We start from the raw sequence: 20,895 nt of genomic DNA on the forward strand, positions 1-20,895 counted from the left end.
GAGCACGTAGCGCTTGCCTTGGCGGGTTTGGGGAAGGGTGATGTAGTCAACCTGCCAGGCTTCCCCATACTTATACTTGGACCATCGCCCGCCATACCATAGGGGCTTCACCCTCTTGGCCTGCTTGATGGCAGCACACGTCTCACAGTCATGGATAACCTGAGAAATACTGTCCATGGTTAGATCCACCCCTCGGTCTCGGGCCCACTTATAGGTGGCATCTCTGCCCTGATGGCCTGAGGCATCATGGGCCCATCGAGCTAGGAACAACTCTCCCTTGTGTTCCCAATCTAAATCAATCTTTGAGACCTCTATTTTTGCTGCCCGATCTACCTGCTCGTTGTTTCGATGTTCCTCATTAGCTCTACTCTTGGGGATGTGGGCATCTACGTGGCGAACTTTCACAGGTAATCTCTCTACCCTGGTAGCAATGTCTTTCCACTCCTTAGCAGCCCAAATTGGTTTCCCTCCACGCTGCCAATTAGCCTCTTTCCACCTCTTCAGCCATCCCCACAGAGCATTGGCTACCATCCATGAATCGGTATAGAGGTAGAGCCTCGGCCACCCCTCTCTTTCAGCAATATCCAAGGCCAATTGAACAGCCTTGAGTTCTGCAAGTTGACTTGATCCACCCTCTCCTTCAGTGGCCTCAGCAACCTGTCGTGTGGGGCTCCACACGGCTGCTTTCCACTTCCGGTTCATCCCTACAATACGACAGGAACCGTCAGTGAAAAGGGCATAATGCGTCTCCTCTGCTGGCAATTGGTTGTATGGTGGAGCCTCTTCAGCCCGTGTCACTTGCTCTTGTTCTTCATCTGTGAGGCCAAAGTTTTCACCCTCAGGCCAATTGGTAATTATTTCCAAAATCCCAGGGCGATTCAGTTTACCCATACGGGCGCGCTGTGTAATAAGAGCAATCCACTTGCTCCATGTGGCATCAGTGGCATGATGGGTGGAGGGAACCTCCCCTTTGAACATCCACCCTAGCACAGGCAGTCGAGGTGCCAGGAGGAGTTGCGTCTCTGTACCAATCACCTCCGAAGCGGCTTGAACTCCTTCATAGGCTGCTAAGATTTCCTTCTCAGTTGGGGTGTAATTGGCTTCAGACCCTCTGTAGCTTCGGCTCCAGAATCCCAGGGGTCGGCCTCGAGTCTCCCCAGGCACCTTCTGCCAAAGGCTCCAGGACAGGCCATTGTTCCCGGCTGCTGAGTAGAGCACGTTCTTCACATCTGGTCCCGTCCTGACTGGGCCAAGGGCTACTGCATGAGCGATCTCCTGCTTGATCTGGGCAAAAGCTTGCTGCTGCTCAGGGCCCCAGTGGAAATCGTTCTTTTTGCGGGTGACCAGGTAGAGAGGGCTCACAATCTGACTATACTCGGGAATATGCATCCTCCAGAAACCTATAGCACCTAGGAAAGCTTGCGTCTCCTTCTTATTGGTTGGTGGGGACATCGCTGTAATCTTGTTGATGACCTCAGTGGGAATCTGCCGCCGTCCATCTTGCCACTTTATTCCCAGGAACTGGATCTCATGAGCTGGTCCCTTAACTTTACTCTTCTTGATAGCGAAACCAGCTTCCAGGAGGATCTGGATGATTTTCTTTCCCTTCTCAAACACTTCTGCTGCTGTGTTCCCCCACACAATGATGTCATCGATGTACTGTAGATGTTCCGGAGCCTCACCCTTTTCCAGTGCAGCCTGGATCAGTCCATGGCAGATGGTGGGGCTGTGTTTCCACCCCTGGGGCAGTCGGTTCCAGGTGTACTGCACGCCCCTCCAGGTGAAAGCAAACTGAGGCCTGCATTCTGCAGCCAGAGGAATGGAGAAAAATGCATTAGCAATGTCAATTGTGGCGTACCACTTTGCCGCCTTGGACTCCAGCTCGTACTGGAGTTCCAGCATGTCCGGCACAGCAGCGCTCAATGGTGGAGTCACTTCGTTCAAGGCACGGTAGTCCACAGTCAATCTCCATTCTCCGTCAGGCTTGCGCACAGGCCAGATGGGGCTGTTGAAGGGTGAGTGGGTTTTGCTGACCACCCCTTGGCTCTCCAGCTCACGGATCATCTTGTGGATGGGGATCACAGCATCTCGAGTTGTTCTATACTGTCGGCGATGCACTATTGAAGTGGCAATTGGCACTTGTTGCTCTTCCACCTTCAGAAGACCTACAGCAGATGGGTTCTCTGATAGTCCAGGCAAGGTATTCAACTGCTTAACACCCTCTGTCTCCACAGCTGCTATCCCGAATGCCCACCTAAATCCCTTTGGGTCTTTGAAATACCCATTTCGGAGGAAGTCTATGCCCAAAATGCATGGAGCTTCTGGGCCAGTCACAATAGGGTGTCTCTTCCACTCATTTCCAGTCAGGCTCACATCAGCCTCCACCAAAGTAAACTCTTGTGAACCCCCTGTCACCCCAGCAATGGAAACAGATTCTTCCCCCACATGTCTTGATGGAAGTAATGTGCACTGCGCACCAGTGTCAACCAAGGCCTCGTATTTTTGTGGTTCTGATGTGCCAGGCCAACGAATCCACACAGTCCAAAATACACGGTTTTCCCTAGCCTCTACCTGGCTAGAGGCAGGGCCCCTCTAAGCCTGGTTATCCTTCTTTCCTTGAGCATATGTCTTAGAGGTTCCTTCAAGGGGGTCGGACATGTCATCGTCATCATACCTGGCAGTTCGGCTACGGGCAACTGGAGCCGCTTCCCTTTTGGTGGAACTCCCTCTTTGAGTCTTAACTTCCTTCAATTCACGCACCCGTTGTGCCAGGGCAGCCGTAGATTTTCCATCCCATCTGTTCATATTTTCTCCACAGTCCCGCAGGAAGAACCACAGCTCAGCACGTGGAGTGTATCCTCTCTCCCTAGTCGGGGAGCGTCTACGTTGGCTACCAGAACCTCTGATCTGCACTGCTGAGATTTGGAGAAGGTCCTCTCTAATCTCCTCCCTGAGTTTCTTATGGTTCTCATCTATCTTATCCTCCAGTTTCTGTAGACGTGTTTCTACAGCTGCGATCCTGGCATGTGTTGGGCCATGCACAGCATCTGCATATGCTCGGAGCTTCTTTGCCATATCAAGCACTGTTTCCTCCATGTCCTCCCGCTTCATTACTGCTAAAGCAGAAGCGTATTCTAATGGCCCGAGTCGTATAAGTTTTCGCCACATCACAGATGTACATGATACCAAGTCTGGGTTCCTAGTGTTTATATCATCTGAGAAAACCATCTCTGCCACTGCCATTTCTCTCAAGCGTTGAATCCCTTGTTCTATGGTCTTCCATGGGGTTTGCTGCATATAGAGATCATCTGCACACAAGTATCTTTCTGCCACACTTCCTAGGACCCGTATCCAGAGACTGCAAGGACTAGCCTCTCTCATCATCTCCTGGTCGATGACTGGATCATGTGACAGGGATCCCAGATGCCTCGCTTCAGTGCCATCCAGAATTGTAGCCTCACCTGCAGCATCCCAAAGACGGACTAACCAACTAATTATAGATTCGTCAGGTTGTCGCCGGTAATCTTTTCTTAGGCCCCGAAGGTCCTTCAGGGAAAAGGAATCAATATTTGCTTCTGATCCTGCGCTAGAAGCTTTGGCTTCTGATTTTGGTGAAGGTCCTTCTCTTGGGTCATCATCGTCCACTGGTCGATCGGTTTTGACTGTATGCTTCTTTGCCGGAGCAACTGCCAGGGGCTTAGGCTTACTGTCTGCTTTAGCTGCCAACTCAGGTTCAGGTTCTAGTCTAGCTGCTGGCTTCATAACTGGGGTGTTGACTGTAGCCTGAGTGACTGGGGTGGCTGTTGATTTGTATCCCTTCCCCCCTGCCTCTATCTGCTGCCCTACAGTCTCTAGCAATGTGCGATAAGCATATGCCAGGGCCCAGCTTACTGCAGCCATCTTCTCCCCCTTAGAGCCATCATGGTACCTCTCTTTCAGGTATTTCCCCAACTCCACTGGATTCTGAATTTGTTCCCGTGGAAAATCCCAGACTACAGGGTCAGAGAATTCCTTGAGGAGTTGGCCCATATCCTCCCATTCTCCACACCACTCAGGATTTCCTCTGCCTGGGTCAGGAGTTTTATCAGCCCCTCTAGAAATCTCAGCCCATATTCTAGAGAAGCTGCAGACTGTATAGAGGAGGCTTACCAGATGACATACCAGAAAGATGGTCTCTTTAACACTCAGGGGAAACTCAACATTCTCCAGCAATGATTTAACCGATTCAGAGGAGAAGAAGGAAACAAAAGACTGCAACGCTTCATCCTCTGCTCCTCTTCCCACAAACAGGGTGAATAACCATAACCATGACCCATACATAGTAGGAAAAGATCTCAGCACCTTTATAAACTTCCTACAAATGATTATGATTAAACCAAGGCCAATAGCTACTCTAATCCGTGTCCCTCTGCTGTAAAAACTGCGTATTAGTGACAATATTGGGGCTATCTCTGGATATGCAAATAAACCTAAGGACCACAAAGGTATTAAGACCTCAAAGAAGCCTAAGGATCCAAAACACAGCAAGGCCCCCATCCCAAGAGACATGAGGTCAAACAGCATAATTACTGACTGCTAAATATTAATCAGTACAGGGTTTTTCCACTCTCTCGTGCCCCACGTTGGGCGCCAATAAGTTTGTGGTGGTTTCAGGCAGATTTTGGGAGAAACCCTCCCACAGGCCGCCCTCCCCTCCTCCAACTGGTTCGGGAAAAAAGATTTCCTCAGAGAGAAGTGGAAAAAACCTGTTTATTAAACAGGCAAAGCACTCCCAGCACAATACCCGATGACAAGAGCTTCGTGCCGCTTACGGAGGGATAACAAACTTAAAGAAAGTCTCCTTGAGGGTCGTCACTGTGCTCCACCGCTCCGTCTCTGCTGACGCTGGGGGAAAAGGAGATGTGCAGGGCTGGTCTTGGTGGGGTGGGTCCCCTGTGGAGGCCCCCGGTGCTTCCCCAGGTCCTTAGTCCGGAGAGGTTGGAACAGTTCCGAGGAGAGGACAAAAAAAGCAAAAAGGAAGGAAAAAAGGACAAAAAAAGAAAAAGAAAAAAAAGCAAAAAGCTTCAGCTATTCTACAGCGTCTAACTATGCTAGCACTAAACTAACTGCCGGGCAAAAAAACAACAGAGCTTCTTTTGTCTTGCCGTGTTCCAACTCCCCCGCTTCAAGGTCACTCCGATGAGCAGGGTTTTCCTGGGGAAAAACAAACCGCGCTTGCCCTCCCCCCTGCACCCAACAGACGATTGGGGATACACAGTCACCCCATGACAGCTGGGAACTCTGATAAACGGCTTTTTGATCAATAACTGTTGCCTAAACAGCCAAAGGCCTTGCGTTACATAATTATGCAGGGCCACACAGAATTACAGTTTGTTGCTGTCATTGCAATGATACCAAATGGATATCTTTTCCATAGCTGAGCTAAACAAAATCTGGCAAACCTCACTGTCAACTATTACAAATTTGAAAGGCAAACTTTTACAATTCTGAAACAAAAACAAGACGGTTATCTATATATCATATAAACTTAAAGTCTTTAAGAATCAGTCAAAATTTACTCTATTATGATCTCAGATAGTATTTTAAAAATTATAAAATATTTGAATCCCTATTTATAAATAAAATACAATTACTTCTTGAAGATTCACTAGGTCCTCCAAGGTGATGGAAGAATAGGTCAATTTACAAAAAACAAGCCTGTAAAGACATGATCCAAACTGAATGTTCACCTTAACTATTTTCACTCAGACCCACAAAGTTCACTCCTTTTCAGAATCTGAATCTGAAAACTACGTGCCCTATGACTATGAAGAAAGCTAGAAGTTATTTCAAATACTTAATCTCTAAAAACCTTTGAAAGTTCAAAGGCATATCCTATCCTTCGATATTCAAGGGAGGTTACATTTTAAGCTCTACACATATTCTCCCCTGAGAACAAAGGTTACTTTCTGTTACACCAAATCGTGGAAAGAAAAAGAACGGAAAGAACATGGAAAAAGAAGGCTTTAGAGAAAATGATCCAGACCATGGCTCCACAAATGAAGTTATCTTTACACAGGCATGTAAAGGCAAAAAACCAGAGTGTTTTATCATAACCCATAAAATGAAACATTTTATCTTGTCCTATAAACAGAACACCTTAGATTAGTCTTCCAGATAAGAGAAACCTTTCTACAATTTAAAGGAGAAGCTGAGTGTCTCCTTCTACCACCTCTTTCAGGCAATTTCCTGTTTTCCAATTTCATTAATGCATCATTTTGCATGAACTCAAAGTTGTGTACAGGTAAAGCAACAAATCTCCTCCTTAGTTTTGCAGAACCAGGAAAATTCCTCCTGAAAGAGGTTTTATTCATTTTTTACTTCATTATTTGCAAATTATCACATATTGCATCTTTAATATAATAATTCATGGAAAGAGGAAAAAACTGCACAGAGAGAAATATCTTGCTGCATGCAAGGAGTACTGCCTCTTGTTTAAAACAATTATCATCTACCTCACTTTTCATTTAAGGAGTTCCATGCTTTTTTTCAAGCATTTGTATCAACAGGCTTTCAAAGTATCCCATTCTGCTAGGAAAAACAAACTATTCTTGAGTTTTACTTAAAAATACTGCCTGATCACTGGAGTAACCCTTCTCTGTATTTGCTTATGATTAAATTAAATTCAATCTAAAACATCAATTCCTTCAGTAGTATATTCAGATCTATATCTTAATAACCCTACTGCCAACTTCTTGTGAAATGAGAAGTCTTTTTTACTTCCCAGGATGATGTTATGTGCATTTAAAGTAAAGGGGAAAAAAAAAAAAAAAAAAAAAAAAAAGACAACCTTCTTTTAAATAATAGAAAATTAATTTTTATATTTCAGCAAAAATTTAAAAAGCTGATTTGAAAAATCACCGGAAATTTTATTATTAGGAAGCAAAGGTAGAAAGCAGTATTCATTTGCTAAAGATTGCATAATCAAAAAATTTTGTATGCTTTAAGTACTAATCACTTGAATAGCTACAATATAAACAGTTTTAAATTTTACTCTCTTAAATTACATTTTAAGCTATATCTTTAATTGCTTTAATAGAATTAAAATATTTTATTTAAACAGCTAAGTTTCTTGTTCTAATTTGTGTCATATATATATGAGTAGGTCTATTTTTAATATTTGATGCATTTTAGTTTACAGCTCATTCATCTAAGGAATTAGTTTTCAGGTCTTGGGGAGCTACTTTAAATTTAAGGATTATAAAAGAAACTTATAAAAAAAGTCCAATATATGGACTAAAAAGCAGAGAGACTTTTCAGTGACTACAACCTCTGGTCTGGATCCCTACAGAATAAGGTGTAAAAATTACCCACATTTAAACTGCTAGTTAAAATGGATGCATTCATTCCTTGCAAAGTTTCCTTAGAAACACTAGACTCTCAAGCATAATCTAAACAGACAGCTGGGTCCACCCTTTATGATAATGTGCCACGCAGCTTTATTAATCCGACCTTTGGAAACAAATGAGAAATTTTATACTGCCCCACCATAATTGTTAGTGGCAGGCATTTTAGCAGTCTGTAATTTGCACTTCACTGTAACATCTACTTTCAGTTATGATGTAAACATTAACAGGATCTGGCACCATCAATCATGTTCTGCTGTCTAAGGCAAGTGACAAAAGAGTGCGTTTGGAGTAAACTAGCACACGGCCTTAATGATAATGAAACACATCAACCCTTGCTATTCAAAGACAAAGGCAAAAAATGAATACGGTAATTGTATCACCCAGCATCTGAATGATATACAGCTCTGCAATAATTGGGAGTGAGAGCTGAGGTGGAAATTATGTTCAACAGACTCATTTTTCAAGTTTATATAAGTTCTGATTGTTCTTTAAGTTGCTTGCAAGAGTTATTTGATAGGAGAAAATATGTTTCTAATGTATAATGTATATAATCAATAGTATTCTGAAAAATACTATATGTATGCAAAAAGCAATTCTGTTTAAGATGGCATGAGTATGGAAATTTCTTCTACATAACAAAAACGTGTCAGGTTTTGCCTGCATAAGTGTTCTTAAAAGTTTATGGCCTATAAACAGCACAGAAAACCTATGTGCAAGTTACATTGATTGCTATCAGTGTTATAAATACGCAATAAAACCCAGTAGTCTCATATATGAATGAAAAAAAAAAAAAACCAAGCCAAACTTATTCACAGGTATTTATTTAAATATATAAATATATAAATATATAAAAAGAGAGAGAGAGAGAGAGAGAAAGAGTAGACTTTATTTCTGAAATACCGGTATGTATAGAGATCTTTTGCTACTGAATGTTATGTATTCCTCCTAAACTTCACTTTTTCTTCATGACATTCCTTCTTCAACTTTAAATACTTCTGTAGGAATGGTTTCATTGAACTACATTGAATTTAAAGTTAATATCTAAAAAAAAATTACTGTAGAGCATGTAAAGACCTCTGTGGATTTTTAAGATTATTTCTATGTATATCTTTTTCAGTGATATAAATATCATAGCCTCCTTTCTGTTCAGTAATGAGGTATCACAAGAGAATATTTTATATAAACATACTGAGATAATGCTGAGATCTACTGATAAAGCAAGGGTTTCACCATAGGTAAATAAACCCCAATAACAGAAGTTGCTTTCCCAAAAATTCTAATATACATTTTTTAGCTATTACATTAGATGCTTTTTATTTACAAATAAAACACAATCTTTTTGTTTAATAGCATTAAGAGAGTTTATGGCATGCAATTTGCTTTTTGAAAATTTGTTCTAAAAGGAAAACTTGAAGTTGGTCAAATAGGAAGATTATTTTGCTTCAGCTGTCTGTTACACAAAAATGTGAGCTGCACTTTGTATCATTCTCATTTGTTTATTTTTGGTTATAATAATTGCCTGCTACATCACAAGTAGTATGAAATAGCCTGGCTATTACATGCCAAACTTAACTAAGATATCTGTGGTGCTGATACAAACCGTATCTTGCTCTTAATTCTGAGAATGAAGGTTTTACTAAGGAGTAGGGTACACAAAAGAGGTAGATAATATTTTAAACCAGCTAAGTTTCCAAGAAAATGACCCATTTTACATTTAGATTTGTATTGTTAGTGCAATCAAAGAAATATTCACTACATGTGAGAAACATGGCATGCATAGCCTACAGACACTGCACTAATGTATATATATCTGTATTAAAGGATCCAAGTATACTTTTTATGTGAATTTAGTGCAAACTTTCAGCACTCAAGAGCTAATTTAAATGACCTCATACAGCCATCTGTGGTTTGTGTACCACTTTTAAGATGAAAGAGGTAAACCAAAGCCATTATTGAAAATACACATTTTCTTAAGCACAAAGAAGAATCTTAATACATAAAATTACTAAGCTTTTAGCATCTTTTTTTTTTAACTTTAAAACCTCAACTTTATTAATAATAAAAAAACAGACTAACCTAAAGTCAAGTCATATTCATTAACTCTTCTCAGCCTACTCCAGAAACAACACAAGAAATTACCCAAAACATTTTCATTATAACATTCAAGTTAAACAGTAACTACTCTTACATGGAAGCTTTTTTAAAAAATCTACATTAAAAACCAAAACAAACTGTATTGCTATTCAGAGTCTTTTGTGGGTCACACAACATTAAAATTCAGACTACCAACACATTTAAATTTAAATAACCAAAATTGCTACATTCATCCTCTGAGTGACTTTTTAAAGCTAGCAAAGTCTTAATAGGAATGCATATGTATTCCAGTCAGTATTCAGCACTCCCCTCCCCTGCCACTGCTGAATTCTTCTCCACTGTATCTATTCAGATTGTTTGTGCACTACAGAGAGAAACTTCATGAATATCACTGAACTTATTCTCTCTTGTCAAGTTCACAATGTCTGCTTTGAAATGGATTTAATAATTTAAACCAAATGCAACCTAAATTTTAGGACATGGATGAATTAAGAAAAAAAAAAAAAGTTAGGAATACCAATCTCTTGTGTTAGCTCTACTATGGTACTACATGCAGAAATAACGGTTGTATCTCTTGTTAGTATAGATATATTATTTTGGAGGAGAGTTCTTGCCTGGAATTTTGACACAGACCATCTTTTTCCCTTCCAAATTTGTGAATGCCTTGAATATTACATATGAGAAGAAAACCAAACTCAGATGAACATTTTCCTGCTGTAAAGAAAATCCAAAAAAGAAATTCTTTGTATGTATAATTCCTAAAGCTGCTAACAAGTCAGACAGAAAGAATTTCATCCTTTTCTTGAAAGCAATAGAGCTCAGTTGTAGAAGATTTTTGTTTTCATATTTTCTACACTATCACTATATTACATTATTGCATAACGCATATAGGATCATATATAAATTATCATATAATACATATTATAATTATACATAATAAATATCAGTAGCTATCTCTGTAGTAGTTATCAGAATATATGTGTATCTGCCCCAGAGTTTTAAAAAGTGGCAGAAATAATAGATGTGCATTTAAGAAAAATTAAAGATGCATCTGATTATTCCAACTGATTTTTTGAATATACACTGACAGCTGTGAATTTTCATATAATTTACCAAAACTTTTTAGTCTCATTTAGTCTCTTTCGGTTTTTAATTATTATCTTTTTGTATATATATTTGCTCTTAGCAAAAATGGACTTGGCAAGAAGTATAAAGTTGGAAATAACTCCTCTGTGAAAATGCAGACATAATTCGTAACAAAACACTCAAGAAATTCTATGTTTTGCTGTTCCTCCCTTGACACTAACACAATAAAACTGCAGACAATTTTTCACTGGTATGGAATGTAGGTCTGGAATTTAGCTTAAGGTAAATGCTACAATTATGTAAAATATATGCACCATGTTGTATTCACATATTATTACGTTAGTATTTTAAATTAATTTTTTGACTAAGATAAAGTGTGTTTACCTCAAGACAACAACTGGTGAGGGCATATTTGTGCAGTTTACACTGTTTATGTCCATGGCATTACACTGGTAGCAGGTCTGACTAGGTTACTAAACAAATACTGTGCTGTATTGACAGATAGATATCAAAATTGGATTTCAGCATTGTCAAATGCTTTGTTTAAAAGAAATAAGAAAACAATTTCATAAATCTGTATGTACTGAAGAGACCTTGCTCTTAGTGTATACTTTCTACGTCATATAATCCCACTGTTATCAAAGATATTACTCCAAGCTGATATCTGACACTGATTCACATACTTTAGTTTCTCAAAATGAGCTTCAAACCTGCTGAAAAATCAATTCTAAGATTAATTGTTACACTGAAGTTATTTTCACACATGAAGATATTTGTTTCCTTTAAATGCATTTCATAATCTGACTCCAAATTGTTTCAGACTTTATCATTATAATTTCTATAAATGTTACTCATGATAAAGCCATGCCAATATAATAATAAAGAAGGAACACTCCAAAGCATTCCATTAATAACACTACATCTGTTGGTCTTTTGTAAGGAAGATAAAAGAGAATTATTCTGGTGTAAAACAGAACTCTGTTTCTTATGACAATCCTTAAGTAACAGAAGAGATTTGAGTTTCAGTTGAGTAGGAGGAGAACAGAACAGGAAAAAGGGGACAGTATTTGGCCTACTTAATTCAAAAATCCTCATACCAACTCTTAAAAGTTTATTCGCTTAGGTAAATTGGAACATAATGACAAAGAAAAGAACTTCAGAACAAACACTGTAGGTGAGATTGGACAAATATTTAGCAACCTTTTGCTGCTACAGATATTCTCTAAAATACTACAATTTTTTTCTGAAATGTACTGATCTAGTAGAGAAGCTACTACAGCATAACAAACTAAAGCATTAGTCAGTTCAGTCCAGGAGAATTGCAGTTCAGATTCTAACCACACACACACAATTAATACAGGTCTGTTGAAAAATGAATTAAGAATCATTTGCTTGAGTAGACAAAATAAATCTCTGGGTACATTACAGTATGTAATGAACTGTATTTTTTGCCACAGTTAATGGCTTTAACACGACAAAGGATGCTGATATCATATATTCAGTTATCAATGCATCAGTACATGCATTGCTTTGTCCATTTTCAAAAGTAATAACAGCCAGACATATTGCAGGATGGATCTTGAAGAGTTTTTTTCACCCTCTGGCAGTTGAGAGTATTTCCAGACACAATTTCACAAGTTATTTCTCAAATAAGGCCTTACTAAATTTGTCCCTTAAATTATTTCAATTTTGAAATTTCTTAAGCTTTTTTCACTACTTCTCATCTTGTATTCATCAGTGCATAGAAAATGATTACACCAATCTGGGATTTCAGAGAAAATACCAGGAATGTTGTGAAGGTAGGCTAACTGAAGAATAAAAAAGCAAGTAAGACATGCAGGTGATGCCGATATGATTTCCTCTCTAATTTTGGTAGCTAAAGATTATGAAAGGAACAGATGTTTGTTAATGATATCAGAAGAGTCTGGCAATATGTTCATAATCATAGAGAATTATGTTTTTGAAACTAATCTGTGAGTCAACAATGGTTTTACATCCAGATTATTAAGGTAAGCATAAAACAAGAAGCATTGAGTACAATTAGAAACTCAAGTTATAATTAAAATTATGTCAGTCAAAATTCTCTAAATGGTTTAATTTTGAGTTTTAGTGATGTTCAAAGATCAGTTCAACAGTAGCTAGCAAACATTTTAAAAGTATCCTATACATTTGGTACTGAAGTGCTCTTAACTAAAGTAAATAACTCTTCAAGTTAATAGAATTAAAATTTTTTGCATGCATATTTTGAAAATGCTATGAAAAATGCGTATTTTCCAAATCTTAGGTGAAGAACTTTTTCTGTCTTTCAAAACATGTTCTTTAAGTTGCTAAAACCAAAAGGCAAAGTTACACTATCATATCATTGTGCAGTATCAGCACAACAACAGTCTTACTCTCAGCCTAAATTCAGAATATTTTTTCACTGATTTTGCTGGGGTTATTTAGAAAGAAACATCTTGTTTCTCTATACTGAAATCAATTATTTAATTCTCAAAAAAGAAAATTATTGTACTGTAATTCAAACTATGACTAAGCTTAGGGGTTGATCTGAAATGCTACCACTTAACAGAAATACTTTTGTGGCTCATCATTTCCTGTGTTCCAGTGTTTGTTCTGTGAGAAGGAATTGAGATGCCTTTCAGGTTTGGCAAACAGTTGATACGTGTCACTAGTCAACCTTCTGGTCCTTCAGAAGGAAAAGGTTTTCAGAATAACATTGTCAGAACCTATTTCTACTTTCAAGTTTATAATATTTTTTATTAAAAGCATGTGTATGTCTCCAAAGTCAAGCATAGGCTGGGAAGAAAATTCTTCACATTGCTTAAATGTAACAATTTTTGATGTTTCCAAATCATCACAAAAAAAAAATCTATTTTATCTTCCACTATAGGTTTGGAAGAAAACATTTTTTTGTCTGAAGGAATTAACACTGGAAAAGAAAGGTAAGGAAGGTCAAATGGGACTTCAAGCCAGCAATTAAAAGTTACCAAAGTTTACTTGGTAATTGCCTTGTTATTTCTTTCATATTATAGAAGTGTTGTAAAACTAATTTCATTCACCCTGGTGACAATCATTTTCACGTACAAAAATTCTCAGAAGCATAAGGATTTGCCAACGTACATTAAAACTGTAAAAAGTTAACATAGTGTTTTACATAAAAGCAGTGTTTCTTTCCTCAAACAGTGCTTAAAAAGATCTGCTATCTGTTAAGTAAATCAAGAAAAAGAATATCACAGATCAGAAAGAGATAGGATTAATGTCAGAATAGGGTGTGTTTGAATATTGGCTTCTATTCTGGTGTGATTGACTTAAAGGCTGAAAACAGAAGTAACAGATGGGAAAAACAAGGTCAGAAATGTATCAGGAAGGAAAAAACCCACTACTGAACAATAAAAACACCCTTACTAAACTAAAAATAGGAATCAGATGTATTTTACAGCATTTTTTTATAAATTAGGTGAAATAAGAATTACTAGCTATTTATAATGTAATAAAATATATAGAATACTCTTTTATACTAATATATTGATCCTGCTGAAGTAAAAAAGAACTTGACTTGAATTCTGCTGCAATAGTCTCCCCTCTTAAAAAATCCAATCTAATGAAATTATTAATAAAAATTAGATACTGAACTACTGACTTCAACAGAAGTTATAAGGCACAACAGAGACGCCAGCATTTCACTTGGTAAGGATGAGTTGTAATTGTCCTCTGAATAAGGAGGACAACATTGCTTCTGAAAGCATCAGAACTGCTAAGAAACCACAAAAACCATTTTGTTCTTTTACCATATGCAGTGGCTGAATTATTCAGAGTGTAACGAATATTGTTAGAAACCCATCCTAAGAACTTGAGGAAAATTTACCCATCTCAGAAGAACAAATGCAGAGCACAAAACATTTACATATTGCATGTGAACTGGAGCTGCTCACTGACAAGACAAAAATGCTTATGCTGAAACATTAATTTAGTCTTGTTTCATCTGAACTGACCAGTATTTTAAGTAGATAGTTTTAAGATTTTATATGCTGCAACTGAAACAAAAATATATTTCTAAAACTTTGCAATTACACGGATAAAGAACGCATAAAAACAAATAACTTTAAAGAATATGTAAAGAGTACACCACAAAAAAAAAAAAAAATAGCATTATGCAATAAATTATATCTATAGATACATATATGTTTCAAAGACTACTCTGTGCATGATTAGTCTTCCAGACCATTGAAATCTTCCAAGTTGAATTGTCAGTTTAGGCAGAGACAAATATATCTTGCAGGAAATTGAATAGGTTAAATATTCCCTCAAGTGATGTTACAGATACAATCACCAATATCAGAGCACCAATATCACTTCCTATTTGGAGAAAATGGATACGTACCTTCAGGTAGAGTTTAATGAGTTCTTTTGCTTGTAGTTGTGGCCAATATTTTATAATCCTTTGAAAATTATTCCCATGGTTAGTTAACTAGACTAACAGCTAATGAATAAAATGGGCACTCCCATCCAGCTTATTAGTTTGTTCCTACTTTTACTTGTTGCTCACATTCATACCATAATGACCACTGGCAACAGCATGGGGTGGGCTGTATGAGAAAGACTGTCAAAGATCATATATAACTGATATAAACCATAAAAGTCCACAAAGAATGGCCCATTTCAGAATCCTTCAGTATTCACAAATAATTTATTCCTGTAATCTGATCCAAGTTTTCACAGTCTTTTTTGTAATTTGTATTAAGTCATAAGACAGGAAAGCATTTTGAACAATTCATCACGGATACATTCACTGCATCTAGAGAAGATTAATCTTTATAGTGTATTAACTCTGAAAAGAAAATTATAAATCACAAATTGGTTGAAAATTAAGGGGATTTTTTGGTTCAATTATTTTTCCCACGTACACTCCTCAAATGAAGGACCATAGGTCATTCAGATGATGTAAATTATCATATCATCATAAACAATGTACTTGTCCTGACACAATTCCAATCAACCAGCAGCTTTAGTTTGCCTTTAGATGCTTCTAATTTAGCCTCGATGTGAGAGAAAGCAAGAAAATTGAGATGAATGAGTATTGTGATACATAAATAACTGAATTAAGAACAGCTAACTCAAGTGATATAATTACATATTGCTTCCTAAGGGAATAAAAAAGATATAGGTTGGTTTGTCACTTAATTCCTTCCTCTCTTTGCAACATTTAACTGGCGCTCACTCTTTCCCCTATCCTCCCTTTGTTTCCCTTTTTAAGTATCTCATGTCCTATCTCTATAAAAAACTAAAATATCAAGAGAACAATCCTTGTCTCCATTAGCAATTTTGCTTTTCCTTGCTTGCTTAGCAATTTTTAATGAAGATATCTGGATGTTCTGTCTCTTAACAGACTTTATGTTAGGAGAAAAAAAAAAAGGGTGAAATGCACATTTGAGTTTTGGAAGTCTCAAAATTCTTGATAAAAGGTTGTTTCTTAAACCTGCATATTCTATTTCAAATAGTGCTTAGCCACCGGCACAGAGTAAAGTGCAATGAAAATATAAATTGTATGCAAAAACCACCCACAACAGTCGTTTCGCAAGGCAACCTATTAAGGACATTAATTTGTGCACAAATTTGAATCACACCCAGTTTCAGATTTACTGAATGGAAAGGGAGAAGCTAAATTGATGGTACTGATCTTTTATGGAAGTATAATAACCAGCCATAACCAAGGACCCAAACTTTGTGAGAAGCTGTGCAGCCCATCCCATCCTGAGTGCAGCAATCAGTCTTGTTCATCTCAGAGTTCCACGAAGAGCTAATACATTTACTTTCTAAATATCAACCCCTTTCCTAGATATAGTTTTGTCATTTCAAATACTAAAATACTTAGCAAACAATCCAACTGATTTGGTTTTTTACCAAAAATTAATGTTACATTTGTGATAATTATAAGAATGTCCACATTTTGAAAATAATTGGCACTTACCTTTATTTCTTGAGCTTTCATGATTCTTTTCCTGCTGCAATTAAAAGCAGAAAAATGTATTAATTTCAGAATTACTTACCACAAAAATCATAGACATACATGATCCAAATGATACAGCGTAGTTCCCTCTCAATCCTGCTCCAAAGTAAAATCAACAACACTTTGCTTGATGCCTAAAGAATCCTATATAATCAATTTTTAAACTCCCCTAGCGTTTTTCACTTTTGATTTTTTTCTCCCACAATGACTGGGATTAAGTGCTAGAACACATCACCCAATGGGGCCATGCAGTCTCTGTCACTTGACCTCTGTCTTGGGAGATACTCGTAATTCAACTGCACAAGTCCCTCTAAAACCGGGACTTGTCCCCTGATGTAATTTTGAAACACAAAAATTTACTCAAGGCAGTAATCTGACACAAAATTTCAAATTTTGATTTTATACAGTATTTTCTCAAAAAGACATTCTTTATTTGGGGTATCGCAATTCTTCAAATATTTGCTGCTGTATAAGTTTATGCCAGTAAAAATAGCATTAAGAATAGGCTAAATGCAAAACACTTCTAATTTATGTTCCATTAAAATATACCTTTTCTTTTATAATTTCAGCAAGAAAAGGAAATCACATAACTTTTTTTTTCCTTTGCTGCAATTTTTAATGGGCATTTTAAAGCATTTTAGCATTTGATAGCAAAGAGAGTGTACTGATAACCCTTCAGTACCAATTATCCTGTTTTGTTTTACCTATATACATTAAGTATTTGTTATTATTGTGTTCATAACAGGTTCATCTAGTCTTAAAGGTACTCTGTGTACAGTTGTACACAAATCTATAGAAAGAAGTTAATACTTCTACACCAATGCCTATACCCTTTAACAGTATATCTGTTAATATTTTCTAATTCACAAGGACATAGAAACATTTAGCACAAGGCTGTCTTATCATCAAACAACTAATACATATTGTTCCAATTTCTTTAATTTTTTGAAATAATAAATTATATGGCTAGTAATGCAATGTTTCTGTTGTGCCCTGCAACCCAATTTTACAAACTTAAGTCAGTTACTCTTTTCTTGTTTCTTTTTCAAACAAATAAATATGGCAAAACTTGTATGTATCCAGAAAATATGTTTTCAAATTTCTCCATGACTACATTAGAAACACTAGTAAGTTAACCCCCCCAACAAAACAAAAACACACACACAAAAACAAACAAACAAACAAACAAACAAACACACAAAAAAATGAATAAATTAGTAAAATGCGACATACTAGATACATTTTTAGTATTTACTAAACACAACAAATGGCATTTCCTGAAATACTGGATATGATGTGCTGAATTTACTAGCACCAATTTTAATGCCATTCTGATTTTCATGTTATACTAAATTTAAGGCAATAATTTTAGTATTACTTAATTTCTTTCATGTTTCATTTGGTGTAGAGGATCTGTCTAGTACTTTCTGCTAGTCTTCTAAAGGGAAACTTGCTCTTAATTTTTATTTTATATATATCTTTAGAAGTCATGTAGTGAAACTTAGCCTTTAATAGGCCAGGGTAAACTCAGAGGAATCTCGTCCATGATAAGAAGGCTGTGTTTATTAAAATATCAACCAACCACCAAAATTAACAGTCAAGATGTAGCCAAGTTGAGTTAGCATTCAGACAGTGCAGTTTTATGGTTCCGCAGACACTCTTCAGTTCCACAAAACTAACTAGTCTTTTCTTCCTTCTTTAGTTTGAAATCAGAACAGAATTTTTTGCCAACAAAGCAGCAACAGATTGTAAAGACTTAATCCAAGAATTGATTACTAGATCAGAGTACCCTTGCAGGAAAGCAATATTCAAAGTCAAATATTGATATCAGAGGAGAAGATAAACACTAATTAGGATGATAATTATTTTTAGGAAGAAGAGAGTGCAACAATCTTCGCAAATTTTAGAGTAGAAACAAAACAATTTTGATGAAATGTTCCAATTTAAAAAAAAAAAGTTTCTTTATAATGAAATGTTTTCAAAGAAAGGAAGAATTAACTGAAAATATCTTTTAAGACCTATTTTTTTTTTCTAATATCCTAATTTTCTTTAATCTCAGCTGAAGATTTTGGAGCAAATTTTCATGGCTTAGCTTTCTCAAAATACTCAAATTTTCATTTTAAGCTGCCATTCAAACTAGAAAGAAAATAATTTCTGCCTAGATCATAGACCAACCTCAGTGTGATATTCCTTGGGCCAAGATGCTAGATAGCAGAAAAGAGCATCCACATAGAAAGAAAAGTCTCTGCCTCACGTAATTTCAAAATTACCCTATGATTAGCCTGGGTAGCATCTCTGAACTCAGAAAACAGCTTTCTGTCTAGAGAAATCTTGCTAGATTAGGCTTTTCAACAGAAAACACAGAGTTAAAAAATGCAGACAACTTTCTACTGAGGGTGAATTAAATGCAGATTCCTCCTTAATATTGAAAATAAATTATGTGAAATATTTTCTGAAGAAAATCACTAAGAAGCAATGAATTATGCTAGTGAGCCAATTCTGTAAGCACCTATAACTTAGGAAAATTAATTTCAGATGCTCATGGAAATGGGAACTGCTTATTCTGATGGGAAGCAGACAAACAAATAAACAAAATTTTCAGGGTGTTGGAGTGTGAGAGAGGTAAACTTTTTTAACTTTCAGTAAATTAATTGTTTATAAGGACATTTATTTCCACCTGCATTTGTACAGTGTGATAGGCTTTTAATGCTAGTTGGAGTGAAAATAACAAAATTCTACCCATATACTATTAGAAAGTACATAAACATGCAAGCATTGTGGTATTAAGTAAAATGTACTTCTGTATTAACACTTGTGTGGAGAACTTTATAAACCTACTCTTACATATATTTCTGTTATTTTTCTCCTGTGTTGCATTATGATATATAAACAAAATATTTTTACCTAACACATTAACAATCAAAAATTATATATAAATAAAATTTAGAAGAAATTATATATATATACACACACACACAGAGACATCTTCATTCATGTAATCATTCTGGATATATATGTCCAGAATGATTACATGATTATGATGGCACCTATTGATATGAGCCATCTCTAAACAGAACCAACCATTTTGCATTCTAGAATATTTAGATCAGCTTCAATAGAGAAAAATGCTTTTGAATGTAACACTCTTCAAACAAATTAATCAGAGAGGTTGCACAGCATTTTATGGCTTTATGTTGCATTACAGTGTATCAGCCTGATGAACTGTATCAATGCAGAACATATTAGAACCATAAGGAAACCTTTCCTGTGTGCCCAAAAAGGCTGAATTTAAAGTAAACCTTTCATGGAGACAATGTCATACTTTGTTACGTTTGTGAACTGAAAAAGATCACAGATGGTTGACCATAAAAATTACGATTGTTACAAATCATTACTTATAAATTATTTCTAAAATAAATCAAATGAGGATCTACAAAAAAGCTTATTTAAATATACAGGAATGCTTTTCAAAGGTAGAAAAGCTCCTTTTCAAGTGCTATTTTCTTTTTTGTCTTAATACACAAATACTATCAACATCTCTTAAAACTGATTTGGTTGTTATTCGGAAATGCCATGTTTGCTAAAAGGTTGGCATAGTACCAAGTCTTATTTAGAAGGGCTTCATATCAGCAATAAGGGGCGTAGAGAAGGATGGTCAAAGGGACTCTTAATTTGCCAAGAAGGTACAAAGCTATTTATAAGAAAGACCAGAGCTGATTTGTAAAGGTAGATGACATTCTAGGACTAAGAAAATGAACCAACCACTTAAGAAACAGTAAAGCTCATTTCTTAGCCTCCTTTAAATATATATCATGTGAATTTTGTTTGTTTGTTTCTTTTTTGAGAGAAAATTACTGTTTATAAACCTTAGATGTTGTACATAGAAGCATTCTGACTTCCACTTAATTCTGTGGGTTTTTTAAAAGATGAAGTACATAGCTGTATTTCATACAGAACCCCAATTATGGCTCTGCCTGGATCATCTGCTGAGGATCTGGGTATGTGTCTGCCAGAGTGGGCTACTGATAAAGAAGAGAAGTGTTATTTTATCTTTGGAAAACTGAGACAAAGCCTCCTTTGCTATGCTGGCTCCATTTTAAAAGTAGCTGTTGAATTAATCAAATTCCTAAAATAAACAAAGTACTAATTAGTGTAAAGCATATGGTAGATTGTCCTTGACATGTGACAAATATTTAAATAATTTAATAACCATACACCATTAATTACCGAGGCTGATGAAAAAGGGAGTGCAGTTACTTGCTTTTCTAACAGTTTATAATGAAAAGTTACCATTAGACATACAATATCCTTAAAATGCAG

At 36.5% G+C, this 20,895-nt stretch overlaps 1 protein-coding gene across 3 annotated transcripts in view; it reads right to left on the reverse strand.

Annotated features, from left to right (window-relative positions):
- Positions 1–20,895, reverse strand: part of FSTL5 (follistatin like 5) — a 423,037-nt gene that overhangs the window by 221,445 nt on the left and 180,697 nt on the right. For all 3 annotated transcript variants that reach the window (XM_058420632.1, XM_040065515.2, XM_040065517.2), the window contains exon 3: positions 16,537–16,570. In XM_058420632.1, the coding sequence (XP_058276615.1) occupies positions 16,537–16,570 (34 nt within the window). The remainder of the gene's footprint in view (positions 1–16,536; positions 16,571–20,895) is intronic.

Source organism: Hirundo rustica, chromosome 5, assembly GCF_015227805.2.
Source record: "Hirundo rustica isolate bHirRus1 chromosome 5, bHirRus1.pri.v3, whole genome shotgun sequence".
Lineage (NCBI taxonomy): Eukaryota > Metazoa > Chordata > Aves > Passeriformes > Hirundinidae > Hirundo > Hirundo rustica.